Source organism: Phocoena sinus, chromosome 2 (assembly GCF_008692025.1).
Source record: "Phocoena sinus isolate mPhoSin1 chromosome 2, mPhoSin1.pri, whole genome shotgun sequence".
Classification (NCBI taxonomy): domain Eukaryota; kingdom Metazoa; phylum Chordata; class Mammalia; order Artiodactyla; family Phocoenidae; genus Phocoena; species Phocoena sinus.
The window spans coordinates 173017692-173033006 of NC_045764.1; the positions used below are offsets into that span (position 1 = coordinate 173017692).

At 55.6% G+C, this 15315-nt stretch overlaps 1 protein-coding gene across 3 annotated transcripts in view; it reads right to left on the reverse strand.

Moving 5' to 3' along the window:
- Positions 1 to 4544, reverse strand: part of CCDC85C (coiled-coil domain containing 85C) — an 83166-nt gene extending 78622 nt beyond the window's left edge. The window contains exon 1 of one of the 3 annotated variants that reach the window (XM_032618063.1): positions 3619 to 4544. In XM_032618063.1, the coding sequence (XP_032473954.1) occupies positions 3619 to 4435 (817 nt within the window). In that variant the 5' untranslated portion in view covers positions 4436 to 4544. The remainder of the gene's footprint in view (positions 1 to 3618) is intronic. The other 2 variants (XM_032618055.1, XM_032618046.1) reach the window with 2 other exon arrangements.
- Between the last annotated feature and the right edge of the window lie 10771 nt (positions 4545 to 15315).

A 15315-nucleotide genomic window follows, 5' to 3' on the forward strand; every position in this document is an offset into this window, starting at 1 on the left:
AAAGCTTATTCAGCCTGCCCCATTGTCTTTACTGACCTTTGCCCCCAGGCCTGACTGGGTTTAGGAAAAGCTGCCTTATTAGCATCCAGCCCAGGAGCTGCTGAGCTGGGAGGCCCCTCATAAGAGACCTATTCAGGGCCAGAGGCCCAGACCACCCTCGCTCCATCCTCCCTTTAAACCAACAAAAACACAAGCAGGAGGACAAACCCATCTTATTTTGAGAAGCTCAAATTTTTAATCCAAACTTTTAAAAGTAAACAGGGCCCACACAAAGGCTGCTGGAGGTCCCGATTTCTGTGGATTAGCTAAAGGGGAGTGGACCCCGTGGTGTGATGGGGGTACTGGGACAGATGTGAATGGGGACGTGGCGGGGAAGGGAGAAAGAAGGTGGGACACCCAGGATGGGGAGGGGGAGGGGAGAATTGTTGAAAATACTTCTGTTTGGAAATTGCATCAGTTCAAAGTGGCAAACCTGACCTTCTGATGTTTGGGGTTCGCCTGCCTCAGTTTGCCCCACCGGATTAGAGTAAAGAGCATCCCGGTCCAGACTTTAGTCAGCCCAGCCCAGACCTCTATCAAAACAAAACAAAACAAAACAACCCAGAGAAAGGCCTATTTGCATCCCCATTCACAGGCCCACCAGGCCCAGCCCCAGCCAGGGACGGCCTGGAATACCGATGGGCCACCACCCACCACAGCTGCTTAGGGCCCTTTACACCATCCTGAAGGGCTGCAGGTACCCTGCAGCTTCCGAGAGAAGACTACAGGGCCACTGCTCCCCAGCACATCCACAAGTGCCACCAGACACCGGCTCAGTCGCAGACATTCAAGCGAGCTGTCTGTCTAAACAGCAAACAGAGTTTCAAAGAGAACACCGATGTCTATCTGGCAAACCCCCAACAGGTCCCTCTCTTTTTCCTGAGGAGCCTTGGAAGAAGTATGCACGGCAAGGATTCTGACAACTGTCGAGGCCCACTGTGTGTAGGGATAAAGGGGGCACTTTGGGTTTTGCCCCACTCTACAGAAGAGCAGAAAGGGGCTCAGGGCAGTTACGTAACTGGCCAAAGAGAAGAGGGAAGAGTGTAGACTTGAACACGAGACAGTCTGAGCCCTCTGGGTAACGGGGTTATCAGCCATCTGCTCAGTGGTCACCGATAAGGAAGTGACACTTCCCAGGACAGGAGAAGGAGGGCAAACGTGGGTCAGGAACCAAGAATAGGGAGTCAGCAGTGTCAGCTGATGAATATAATCGGCCATAATGACAGCGGGCTGCTGGAGAGGCAAGCCAGCCCGCGGGTCTGGGCGGCAGAGGACCCCCAGGGCACCACCCAGGCAACTGGGACTGAGACATCTGAATCTCAGTTGCTTTCCCAGGAAACGCTCAGAACCTCCCTGAGCCTCCGCTTGCTTGGCTGTAAAATGGGGATAAGGGCCCGAGGCACAAGCCTGGTGTCTGACTCCTTTCGCCACCACCCAGACTGAGGCCTGTTGCCTGCCTCCACCTCTGGCTCGCTCTCCGCTCAAAACTACATGTCCAAGTACAGAAAAGTGTTTTCTAGGAGATGGGCCTTTCCTTGTTTCCAGGCATCCTACTCATATAGTTGGGAGAACAACTCAAGGCCACGCCTGACTTTATGAGACAAAACTAAACAACAGCGATGCCACCTGTAACTGAAATTCATGATGATAATGCTGAATGTTTATGTCACCCCAACACAAAGCTTTGCCACCACCAAATCTGTGGCGGTCCTGTTCCGAGTGTGCGTGGGACTGGTGGCAGCATGGATTCTGCAGGAAACCCTACAGCTCCACCCGTCCCGCCCTCCCCCAGTGGGGTGGGAACCTCACTCCTGCTCCGTTCACTGAGGCAGCAAAACGCCGAGCCAGACGGGGTCCGCGTCTCCTTGTCCAAAACATGACAGAACTTCTCAGCAAATACACTCTGACACTCCGGAGCTTCAGTGCCCTGCTGAGAATCGCCCTCGCCAAGTGTCATTGATGACGCAGCTGAAAGCCAGAAACGTTTCATTTCCTAGCCACAGGCAGGACTGCAGCAACCCCCCGCCTCGAACTGCACTCGGGCAAACCGAGGCCCAGAAATCTGACCCTCCCAAGGCCCCCAAGAAGCCGAGGCCGGAGAGGCTGGGCCTGGGACTCCTCACTTCCCAGATGGTGCAACCTTAACATATTAAACCGCCTAACGCTGAGCTACTCCCACTGGCCTTAAGGAGACTGCTGGTGGGAGGTGGGGTGGATACAGAGTTACCGAGAGAAACCTAAGTTGTAGCCTTAGATTGCTAATCAGTAACAAAATATCCCTCTAAACCTAGTCCTGCCCTGAACTCACAGGCTGGGAAGGTAAACGAAGGAAAAACGGTGCTGGGCTATCACCCCACCTCCCGGGGTCCAGTTCCCACCCCAGCCCGCCCCCCCCCCCCAAGGCACCTGTAGAGGCCACTTGGCCACCAAACCAAAGAGAGAGCGCCCTGTCCTACTCCACCCCCCCTCCAGGCTGTCACTCTGGGGAAGAAGAGTCACTTAACGCCTAGATACACTTTCTCTGAACTAGGAAAGCCTTTAAGGAGAACCAGAAAGGGCTGTTTAATCTCCACCTTCAGGCAAAGAGTTCAGGCAGCCGCAAATGCTACCAGAAGCCACTAAAAAATGTGGAAGGACAGGGAGATGGGAGAGGGGACAGGCAGCAGGCAGAACCACTGATCAGAGGGCTGGGGATGCGGGCCGGCTGCTCCACTCCCACAGAGCCCTCTGCCTTGGGCCCGACAGTCACACAGGCGTGGAAGACAGTAGCTGAGCTTTCCTGAGGCCAAAGGTCCTCCCACCCACACCCTGGCCGCCGCAGACGACTGTGGCACTTCCTGTAAGGTGACCAACAGTTTACAAACCCTTCAGAGGCTTTTATCTCCACCTCAAATCCAGGAGGTAGGGATTATCGGCTCCATTCTACAGATAAGGAAACCGAGGCCTGCAGAGACAAAAAGCCAGGATTCATTCCAAGCCCGTATTCCTCTGGAAAGTTTTAGAGCCTGGGTTGAGAAAGGTTCCTGAGCCCTGAGAAAGGCAGGACTAACAACAACCGAGGAAGGCTCTTAGCCCCGGGTACTCTGGCCCACCTGCCTCTGATCCTTCCCAGCGAGCAGGCAGCAGGGAGGTCAGGTGGAATTCCAGCCCCAGCACACAGGTGAACACTGCTTAGGTTTGGGGCTGCCTGTTGCTCCAGATAAGAGAGGGAATTTCACTTTCTCTCAAAGGGCCTTTCTTTCTTTCTTTTCCATTAAAAACTTCCCGCTCCCGGACAACGGTTTCCAGGCAGGGAAGCGGTGCCTCCGGCCAGCCCTACAGTGCCAGACTCTGATACTGATAAACTCCGCAGGAGAGAAACTTTTCTGGGGTCTGGCGGTCCCCGGCCCGCTGCGTATTCAGAGGAGCAGGGACACGCCTCCATCACTTAACCAGAAAATCACCACCCAAAGCCCCACTGCGGGTGGGCTCGGGATCCCTCTGGATGCCAGCTGGAGGAGGAGTCTGGAGTGGCGGCCGCCCGCGGGGGAAGGGACTCTGGGCCCGAGACCCGCGCCGCCACGCAGGTGCCGTCCTTACCGTGCAGGCCGTTGGGGATGCTTCGGTGGTGCGGTGGCGCCGACAGGTCGTCCAGGGACCTGCGCGTTGCGACAGCCTTGCCGTCCGGGGCCTTGTGCGGCCCGGGGGGCAGCAGCGGGGGCGGGACGTGGTGGTGGTGGTCGGGGCTGCCGCCGCTGCCGGCGCTCGACGTGCTGCTGCCGTCGCCCACGTCGCGGGTCCCCGCTCCGGCCGCGCCGCCCGCCAGCGGCCCGCTCAGGCTGGCCTGGCTGTCGATGGAGCTACGGGAGCCGGCGCCACCACCGCCGCCGCCGCCGCCGCCGCCCGCGCCCCCCGCCAGCGCCGCGCGCTCCTCGTCCAGCAGCAGCACCAGCTCCTTGAGCTCCAGGTTCTCACGCAGCAGGGCCTCCTGGCGCGCCTCGAGCTCGCGCAGCTTCTGCTGCGAGCGGGCCACCTCGTGCCACACGGCGCCGGCCGCGTGGCGCCCGAAGCGCTGCCACTCGCGCGCCAGCTTGCGCCCCTTCTGCCGGTCGTCGTCGAGGAAGCAGCAGAGCTCGCGCAGCTCCTGGTTGTCGTCCTGCAACCGCTGGTTCACGTCCTTGAGGCCGCGGATCTCCAGCAGGTGCTGCTGCAGCCGCCGGTTCACGTCGCGCATCAGGCCGCCGTGCTCCAGCATGAGGCCCACCTTCTCGCCCTCGGCGCGCCGCAGGCGCCGCGCCAGCTCCTCCTTGCTCCAGCGCAGCAGCTCCTCGTCCGGCACCTGGCTCAGCTCCTCCGACGACGCCGCCGCCGCCGCCGCCGCCGCCGCCGCCGCCGCCGCCGCCGGGGGCTTCGCCATGGCGGGGCCGTCACCGCGGCATCGCCCGCGCCCTCGCCCGGCCGGCGCTCCCCGTGCCGGGGCTGCGCTGGGCCGGTCCGCCCGCGGGCGGGGGGCGACCAGGGGCTCGTGCGGCCTGCCCCGCGCCGCCTCGCGCGCCCTCACGCAGCGCCCTCCCGGGCCGCCCGGGAACCCGCGTGTCTCGAGGCTCAGCGAGCTGGGACCGCTGCTGCGTCGGCGGCTGCAGTGCCGGGCGCTCTCCGGGCTTAGGCGAAGCAAGCGGAGGCCCGCCCCCGGCCCAGCTCCGGAGCCCCAGCCGCCCCGCCCACTCCGGGCGGGGGGGGGCGGGGCGCCGCGGCCCGGCCCCGCCTCCGGGGAAGGGAGCGGGCAAGGCACGGCCGGCCCCCACGTCCCCCCGCGCCGTGCGCCCGCCCGCCCGGGGCCCTGCCACAGGCGCGCTCGAGCCATGGTCCCGCCCCCACGCCCGTCCGATTGGGCCTCTCCGGGGGTGTGCGGGAGGGGCGGGGCGCAAGCGGGGGACGCCGCGGAGATGGTACAGTCCACTGCCGGTTCAAGTTTCTGCGCGGGGAGGACGCGGCCTCGGCCAATCCCAGGGCTACAGGGCGCTTTTAAAATGCAGGTACGGCTGCAAGGAGGGGGAAGGTGGGAAAGGTAGGGCAGGGCTTCCCTTAAAGGAGACGCGCGGAAATGGTCGCCCAGCCCCTTCCCGGGCCCGCGTGCCCCGCCCGGCCGCCCCCGCCCCAAATAAACAAATACCCAAGATCCGAAGGACAGCTCCCCTTCTCCCTCCCGGGGGCACCAGAGTCCAGCTTAGTGTGAGGTACGACGGACAATAAGACTCTGACACGGGGGTCGCTCTCCCCGGCGGCAGAGCGGCTCTTTGTCCCCTTCCCTGCCCCCGGCTCCTCCGCCCCCATTTCCACCCCCGTCCCCTGCCGGAGCGCGCCGAGGTTGCGGCGTTCCATTCCAGCCCCGGGTTGCGCACCGGGAAGGCCATGCCCTCGCCAACCGTCCCGGAGCACGGTCCGTACCCTCTTCCCTGCCAGGAGGGGGCGAGGGCGCCGGGGACATGCACCGTTCCCCCGCCAACCCGACCGCTCGTCCCGGAATTCGGGAGAGAATCTGTGATTCACGACGTGGAGACCACTGGGGAAGGTGGAAGATGGTCTCCCACTGGGGTCTTAACTGTGGGGGCGCCGAGTCGGCGGCGAAAAGCCTTCCCCACCGCAGCCTGGCCCGGCACCCGGGTCCTCCCACTGTCTGTGTGAGTCCGTCTCGTTTATCCTCGCGTCCCTGAAGTGCATTTACTGCGCGTCTGCTGCCAGCCGGCCAGAGGTGGGCGTCCCTCCCCCGGGACCCGCAACGAGATAAAATCCGCGCACTCGACCGTGAGCGCCACGGCCTGGCGCGCGCGCCCGCGCAACAGCTGATGTCCCCATTTACAGCTGTTCAGCCATTCATTGGACAACTGTGTACAGCCCCTACTGTAAGCCAGGCCTCTTCTAGACCACTGGGGGATTCTGTAGCGGACAACGGCAGAGGCCACTGCCCTCTGCGGGGGGGGGGGGGGGGGGGGGGGGGGGAGGGGGGGGACTTTGCACCCTGCGGGGAGGAGGGGAGAGGAGATAATAAATAAACTAGATAGCTATGAGTCTGTAATAAGTGCTGTGCAGGGGATTAAGACAAGCTGATGTCACAGAAAGTGATTATCAGTTACTTTAGATCCCGTGGTCTGGGAGGACCTCTGAGGAGGTGCATCTAAGCTGATATCTGAGTGACAAGAAGGACAAAGATAAGGGGGAAGGGCACTCCAGGTGAAGGGAACAGCTAGTGCAGAGGCCCAAGTGTTGGCCTGTTAGTGGCCTATTCAAAGAAGGCCAGTGGGGCTGGGAGGGGGCTCAGGAAGAAGAGTGAGAGATGAGGTCAGAGGGGCCAGATCATCCATGATTCTAAGGCAGCTGGGAAAGCAGTGGGGGGTTAGCAGGATGCAATATGACCTGATTTGCCTTTTAAGAGACTCACTCTGGCCTATGTGTGGCGAAGGGATGGGGGTGGGGGGCGTTGCGGAGAGGTCCAGATTCAGGACCTCATTCCCCACCCTTCTCCCTCTCTCTCCATATAGATGTTCAAGGAGAGGATGTGCCAGGCAGAGCATAGCTTTGAGGGTCAAGCTCCAGGGTAGCTGAGGTTCCCCCAGGCAGGTGAGCCTGCTGGGGGTCACCCTCCCCACTGGGGCACTGTGCTTCGAGGACCCAGCCCAGGGCATCTGAGTTTGAGTTTGAGGAGAGAAAGGGTTCCAGCTCCCGCTTGGGAAGGGTACAGGTCTTCCTTACCCCAAAAGGCCAACCAGATTAAATAGCTCACTGGAGGCTCTCCCCGGAACAGAGCCTGAGCTGGGAGAGTGAGGGGTGAGCACAGGACACATGGGCTCACTAGGGAAGTTGCTGAGATGGTTAACACTGCTTGTGGGAACCGCCACCCCAGCTTTGTGTGTGGCCCCAGGTGGTCCCCATGGCCTGCACCTCTGCCCTCTGATCCTGCAGGGCTAGCAGCTTCAGCTGAACTCTCCAAGAGAAAAAAAAGCCTCCATCTAGACGGGGCTTGCTTGCATCATCTACAGACTGTGGGACCATGGGCCCCCCTCACCAAGACTCAGGAGAGCATCCCTAACATCCCCCTGGTGCAGCAAAGACAAGGTGCTAGAGATGAGGCTCCTGGGTGGGTGGTCCCAGGGACAGTCTTTGCTCTCCGCACCGTGGCTGGACAGGCTGGGGCAGAGCAGGTTAGACGGCAGGAGATTGAGAGGGTCCAGAGCTGAAAAAGGGTCCTGAAGCAAGGGGAACCGTCTAAGCCAGAGCCCCCTCCCTAAGCGTCCTGCAAGAGGTGCCAAGCCCCCTCGAACACTCACCATCCAACAGACCCTGTACCCCGAGCCAGGATCTGAAATGTCAAGTGTCTTTGCTGTTTTAGCTCTGCTTTGTCATGAAATCCGTAAAACCAAATCATGGACCTCTAATACAGTAATTCTCTACATGCCCAGTAAAAGTAGTTGTGGGTCTTTTAAAAGATAAAGATGTACCACCACTCCCCAATTGTTTTTCTTCTGAATCTCCAGGACTGTGTGTGTCCATTTAAAGCCACACAAATGTTTTTGAGAGCCAGTACACTAATACATAGTAGACAAAATAATTCCCGATCGCGGTGTCTGTGAACCTGGGAAATGGTGAGAGCACACTGGCAGTAAGCAGACTGTCTCCTCACTGGGAGGGGATGGGGCTTTCTTATCTCCTCTGTGGCTGGGGCCCTGAACAGAGACCTCAGAGCAGCCATTATTTGCTGTTTGCTGAGTGAATGTGTGACCCTTCAGTACGTGACCAATTGAGTCTGAGCCCCTCATTTTGAAGATGAGGAAACTGAGCCCCAGAAGGGAAATGACTTGCCCAAGGTCACTTTCATTCACTGATTTCCTGAACACACAAGCATAATTGGTTAAGTATTTATGCATAAATTCATATGTGTATGTGCAATCCCATATGCATTGTGCACGCGTTGTGAGTACCACAGAAGAGCCGGGCAAAACACATCATTGTGGGAGCATCCTAAGGCAGTGGGAGCAGCTTCCTGGAGGAGGTGACCCCCTGGTGAATCTTGCAGAGTGAGTTTATCAGATTGTAGATGGGGAAGGTGAGGGTTGGGATAATCCAGGTGGAGGGAACAGCAAAGCCAAGGCCTAGAGGTGAGCAATGGTGAGGGGTTTGTGTAGACACAACCACGCCTTATTGCCGGAACATACAGGAAAGGCAGAGAACAGCGGGGAATAGTCACAGGGGAGGTGTGGCCCCTCCCTGGGGCTCTGATAGTTAACACCAGCAACAACAGCAATAATAATAACTAGCACCTCCTACCACTTACCCAGCACCCAGTGGGTGCCAGGGATTCTAAACCAGCCCTCACGTGATGATCAGAATGGTGGTGTCATTAGCTCTTCAGGATTTAACGTGGATTCCTGTTGGCTGGGTTGTTTGTCTCCACGAAGCTCAGACCACTGTGTGTGAACTTATGGGCAGTGTTCAGAGGCTGCTGGATGCTCAAGGGCTCTGGTGTGGCCAGTGGAGGTTTGCGTGGTGGCTGACTATTTCTGCAGGTCAGCAAGGTAGTGGCAGCTGACCAGGTCTGGGGCTGGGCTCTGGGGTTTCTTACCTGCACCCCACCTCAGGGAGGATCCTGAACAGGGGAAGTCACCATGCACAGCTGAGGGGCTATGATGAAAAATCAGGGCTCATGGAAAAGCAAGTGTAATTATTATTAATAAAGGATAGTGTTGGTTGAGCACTTTTTTTTTTTTTTTGCCACGTGACTTGCGGGATCTCAGTTCCCCGACCAGGGGTTGAACCCCAGGGCCACAGCAGTGAAAGCCCAGAATCCTAACCACTAGGCCACCAGGGAACTCGCAGTTGAGCACTTTTTATGTATCTACCCAGCACCGTGCTAAGGCTTTACAAGGATTGTCTCATTGAGCCCTCGCTGCAGTCCTGTGAGTTAGGAGCCTCTATCCCCATTTTACAGAGGGGCAAACTGAGGCTCATAGGTTAAGTCACTTGTCCAAAGTCACATAGCAAGCAAATGAATGAGCTGGGATTGAAACCCACGACCATCTCAGCCCAAGAGTGCACCTTACCCCATAGACTACAGCCTCCTCTACTACAATTGCTCTGTGACATCCCTTTCACTGTGACTCTGGTTCTACAATGTGGAGGCCTACGCTGTGCCCAGACCATGTCCATCACCCAGCTTCCTCCTACTTTAGCCTTCCACATTGTCACCAAGCCAGAGAGACTCCCTGAGCCTCTGGATGGACCACTTGGAAGAGCTTTCCAGCTCTTCCTGCTGACAGATCAATCACCGCATGTTGTTAGCTCCATCTCACAGCTCCTCTCTCACCAACTTGCTGGTGACCCTAGGCCAGTTCCTTAACCTCTCTGAGCCACAGTTTTCTCATACGAGCCTTCCTCCACAAGGGCCGGTGTCAAGCAGCTAGCAGGGCTCTTGCCCAGCTCTGGAGAGATGCACGTGCCTCCCTTCCCTGCGCATTCTCCCCACCCTCTGGATCAGGACAGTCTTCCCATAATGTACATTGAAATTGCACCCGTTTTCCAGATGCAAACCCTGAGGTACATTGAAACAAGGGCTGTCCAGGAAGCCTAGTGCTTGCCCCTGGCAAACGGGGCTACAAAGGATGCCGGCTCTAGCCCTGGGCTGCCACCAGCTTCCTTCTGGGATGGGCGCAGCATGGAATATAGGGTTTAGTGATGAAGTGTCTCAACTCCCACATTTTTAGGTGGGGAAACTGCACTGATGCTGGGGCCACCAGTAGGCAAGTTTGCAGGGATGTCGACCCCCTGGAGGGCAGCACTCGGCGGCCTGGGGGGATGGTGGACTCGTTCACTCACACCATTACCCAATGGTCAGGCCCTGTTCTGGGGATCAGGAAGTCAGTGATGCATAGGATGGTTGCCTGGAACTGCTGATGTCACAGGCAAAAGCCTCAAGGTTAACCTGAGGGCAGTGGGAACCACAGAAGAGTATAGAGCAAAGAGAAAACTGGCAGACTTTTGTTTGATAGCAGGTGACAGGAGGTGTGAGGGGAAGAATGGATCAGAGAGGGTCCGCTGAGACCAGGAGACAGGCAGGAGGCTGTAGAGCCAGGCTGGCCAGAGGCCAGGGCAGAGGTGGGGGAAAGGTGCCTTTAGGGACCAATGGTGGGGGGGGGCGGGTGTCAGCATCTGCGTCCCTCCTCCCCGTCTCTCCCTTCCCAGCTGGAGCCGCCGAAATACCCTCCTCCCCTTTCAACTGCTGACATCCACTCAGACCATTGCCCCGAGGAGCAGGGCAGGGAGGGATGCTCAGTCACGGGGAAACTGAGTCAGGGGAGCTCTCTGCAGGACCAGCTCCCACCTCAGCGCACTTAGAAACGCTATTCTTATTATGAGCGATTTCCTGTCACAGCAAACCGCAGAGCAGCAGGTGCCGGAGCCCGGCTGCCCGGCTTAAGGAATCACCACTTTCGCCGGCCCCTGGAGCCCCTCCTGGTCACCTGGGCAGCCCACCTGACCCCAGGGTAAGCACGATCCTGAATGCTGCGTTGCTTATTCCTGTGCTTTCACAACACTGTATTTCTCCCTTCTAATATACTGCTTAATTTTGCATGCGTCTGAACTTTATTTGAATGGTATTATACTTCGTGTGTTCTTTGGCAACAAGCTTTTAAGTCCTGTATTATTATGTTGATATATGTAACTGTGGTTCATTTATCTGTGCGGCTGGCTGTATAAAGAGGTTTCTCAGCCTCAGCATGTTGACAATTTGGACTGGAGAAGTCTTTATTGTCGGGGCCGGCAGGGGCCGGTCCCTCAGCACTGCGGAATGTTTACCAGCATCTCTGGCCTTCACCAGTTAGATGGAAGTGGCACCCCTGCCCCTATGGTTGTGAAAACCAAAAATGTCTCCAATCTTACAACATGATACAGATGAACTTATTTACAAAATAGAAACAGACTCACAGACTTAGGAAACAAATTTTTGGTTACCAAAGAGGAAAGCTGGGAGTGGGGGGAGGGATAATTTAGGAATTTGGGATTAACAGATACATATTTCTATATATAAAATAGATAATCAACAAGGACCTACCGTATAGTACAGGGAACTAGACTCAATATTCTGTAATGACCTAAATGGGAAAAGAATCTGAAAAAGAATAGATATATGTATATGTATAACTGAACCTCTTTGCTGTACACCTGAAACTAACACAACATTGTAAATCAACTATACCCCAATATAAAATAAAAATTAATAAACAAACCCAAAAATGTCTCCAGACCTTGCCAAATGGCCCCTGGGGGCAAAATCTCCCCCGCTGAGAACTCTGCCATCTAATTTCCATTGCATGAATACATTACCTTTACTTTTCTCCTGTTGAAGGACATTTGTTTCTAGTTTTTTTGCTGTAACCAGCAATGCTGCCATGGACATCCCCGTACATGGGTCCTGATGCTCAGGAGCACAAGCTTCTCTGGGGTCTGTACCCTCACGGCTCTCAGAGCACAGGAGAAACCCAGGTCAAATTTTATATTCGAGGCACCCAGTATATTAAGGGAGAAAAAAAAAGAAGAAACAGTATAGCAGCCTTGCCTACCATGACTTCTTTGAAATGTTTATTTTATCAAATTGCCGCTTTTGGGGCTTCCCTGGTGGCGCAGTGGTTGGGGGTCCGCCTGCCGATGCAGGGGACACGGGTTCGTGCCGTGGTCTGGGAAGATCCCACATGCCGCGGAGCGGCTGGGCCCGTGAGCCATGGCCGCTGAGCCTGCGCGTCTGGAGCCTGTGCTCCACATCGGGAGAGGCCACAACAGTGAGAGGCCCGCGTACCGCAAAAAAAAAAAAAAAAAAAAAAAAAAATTGACGCTTTCACACATGCACAAATACAATGCTACAAGACTTATGCTACTTGTCAGATATGCAGGGTTTACTCCAGGTGATAAGTTCCAGACCCCAGACACATGGTCTTTGAGGCCAGCTGTGTATCTCTGTGACTGCCGGCATCGCTGTGCTGGGAAGCGTGAAGCCCAGGCGGGCGGGCCCACCTGTGATGGGTGGTTTTCATCTGCCTCCCCACAGCTGCACTGTCCTTGAGGACAAAGCCCCCTCTTCTCCAGGGCCCTCAGGGGCCTGGGCCCCGTGGTGTTCCATGGGTGTCTGCAGCTGCGCCATCTGCATGAGACACCCCCGTGCTACGCCCATCCAGCCCCTACAGCCTCCAGATGCCTTGCACCCCAGGCCTTGGAGGCTGCCCTTGGCCCAGTATCTACAGCCAGCAACGCTGCCCCTCCCGGCCCTGCCCTCTGCAGACACCGGAGACCAGCCTCCCCCAGTGCCTGAATGTTTTATGCCCTGATGGTGGAAGAAGTCGGTGACGACCTTAATTGTTAATGTGGCTGCTGCCCGACCGCAGCACCAGCCTTCCCCGCACTCTCTGTCTGCCCCTCCTGTTTGATATAGCAACAGCAGTAACAGTAATTCCTCCTGTGACCTGCTCTGGGCGAGGCTGGGCTGAAGTCAAGTTGTCCCCCCAGCCCCCAGTTGAGCCCACAGCTGAGCAGAGAAGCTGTGACATGAATAACTTTGAAACTGGACCATCAGGTTCACCTTTTTGTTCGTCGCTGCTCCCTGGTGCCCTCCCAGCAGAGAGCCTGGGGACTTAGTGAGTGCTCGTGGAATAAATGAACGGTACAGGGGGAAGCTGGCTTAAGTAGAAAAGCCCTGGAGTTAGAATCTGTGTCTCTGACTTGATATTTCCTAGCAGGGTAGCCCTGGGGAGTCCTGCCCTTCTCCGAGCCTCTGGATCTTACCTGGAAATGGAATCATTCCAAGCCTCCTCCTGGGGCAGAAAGATACTCAAATGCACAAGAAAAGGTAGGCCTGAACCACAAGCCACACAATGAGGCAGGTGGGGTGCTGGTCTGCTAGGGGAAGGCCTGGGAATGCCCCAGAGCCCAGCCTGAGACTCTGAGACCCTAAGAGAAGAGTTGAGCCTTCTTTCCAGAACAGGCTCAGCACCCCCAAGACCCAATACCAGGACACAGCTTTGCAACGAAGAATCACATCTTAGCATCCTAAGCGCTCAGAGCCCCTGTAAACAAGTCAGTGTCCTAAGGAGGCAGCTAGTCAGGCTAACTCTGAACAAGGCCAGTGGGTCAGCGCAGTGGTTCTCAGCTCTGGGCATTGGTTAGAATCACCTAAAAGCTGGTAAAATGCAGACGCTCAGACCCCACCCCAGATCCGTTCCATCAGAATATCTGGAGGATGGGAGTCCATCAGGCAGGGCTGAGAAGTGCTGGGTTAGATGAAGCTCTTGTTCATTGGCAGCAGGTTTCCCTAGGAGCCACTCTCTACAGTATCTCCAAAAACTAGAAGACTATGGAACAATGCATTCGAGATCCTGAAGGAAAATTATTTCAGTATCCGGTCAATTAAGTATGAGGGTAGAGTATGACAGGCTCAGATTAAAAAAATAAAAATTACCTCTCAGACATTCTTTCTCTAAACTTAGGAATTAAATAAAGAAACGAGACGACCCAAATTCAGGAAATGGGGAATCCCAAAGTGATGGTATAGGGAAGTGGGACAGGGAGGGCTTCAGGGCTAGAAGCAGTCAGTGCAGATTGGAACAGGGAGGGAGGGCTCCAGGAGGATCTGGCCAAGAAAGAGAACACAACTCATGGAGTCCCTGGGGCCTTGGCTGTCTTGAGAAGAACATTAGAGCTCTGTCAGAGAGTCTGGTGGTGAAATAGTGACAAGCACAAAGAAAACCAAGCAAGTCAAAATAAGGAGGCAACTAATAATCACCAGGGAAACCCAGAAGTCCTACAAGGAAGGAAATACAGTCATAGGACATATCGTGGCTCTGTTGGCCATAGTGTTTAAATAGTATAATATGTAAACAACATTGATTTAACCAAAAAATTGCGATACAGTTATACTAGGAGGGTGGGGGAAGGGGTGGCATGTGTGAGGGTGGGCGCCGTGGAGTAGACTAAACCTTCCTGGTCCCTAAGAGAAAGGCCGTGGTACTACCTAAACTGGAGAGTCAAGAGCAGTGTAAGTGCGTTGTTTTCAAATGTGGAGAAAAGTCACAGAAGAATCGAAAGTAGTTGCTTCTGGGAAGCAGGAATCAGGGACGGAGCCATGAGGCAAGGGATTGTTTTTTGGTTTTTTTTCTTGTAAGTTTTATAACCGCATTTGATTTTTGAAACTCTGTGCGTGTGTTTTGGTTTTTTTTATTTTTATTTTTGGCCGTGTTGGGTCTTCGTTGCTGTGCGCGGGCTTTCTCTAGTTGTGGCGAACAGGGGCTACTCTTCGTTGCGGTGCGTGGGCTTCTGATCCCGGTGGCTTCTCTCGTTGTGGAGCATGGGCTCTAGAAGTGCGGGCTTCAGTAGTTGTGGCACACGGGCTCAGTAGTTGTGGCTCACGGGCTTAGCTGCTTCACGTCATGTGAGATCTTCCCAGACCAGGGCTTGAACCCGTGTCCCCTGCATTGGCAGGCGGATTCTTAACCACCGTGCCACCAGGGAAGCCCCTGTGCACATGTTTTTAAATCAATACATTTTTTAAAAGCTTGGCATTGGACTTCTCGTTAGAAACCCTGGAAGCTAGAAGATCACAGAGCAATCAGTTGCCTTAAAAGTCTGAGGGAAAAGGATTTCCTGCCTGGATTCTAGGCCCACAGAGAGCCATGTATGAGACTGGAATCTAAACATTTTCGGAAATGCAAGGTCGTCATGAAAAGGAAAAAAATGAACTGCTGTGCACCTCTCAGGAAGCTTTGGAAGCACATGCTCCTCTAGATGCTGAGAGTAGACCAGGGCACAGGAGGGCTCCCCAGGAGGGTGGGTTCTTTCCTGGGGGGAGCAGGGGGAGGGTCAGGCCCAGGCCCCAAAGCAGGGGGTGGACGGCTCAGCCTGGAAGAGCCCAGGCCCGGAGGGGCTAGATAAGATATCCAAATGCCTGGGCGTTTGACCATCCTACCACTAGGTTAGAGTGGAGCAGATAGAAAATGTAAGAAGAGACACATAAAGACCTAACAAGTATTTTTGTTGTTTGGTTTGTTTTGGCTGCACCACACGGCTTGTGGGATCTTAGTTCCCCAACCAGGGATCGAACCCCTGCCCCCCTGCAGTGGAAGCGAGGAGGCCTAAACACTGGACCGCCAGGGAATTCCCAAGTTTGTTTTTTTTTTTAAAGCGCATTAACGCCAGGACATAAACAAACAAAGCTCCACCATAAAAGGAACCACTAGGTACTTTCTTTTTTTTTAAAATAAA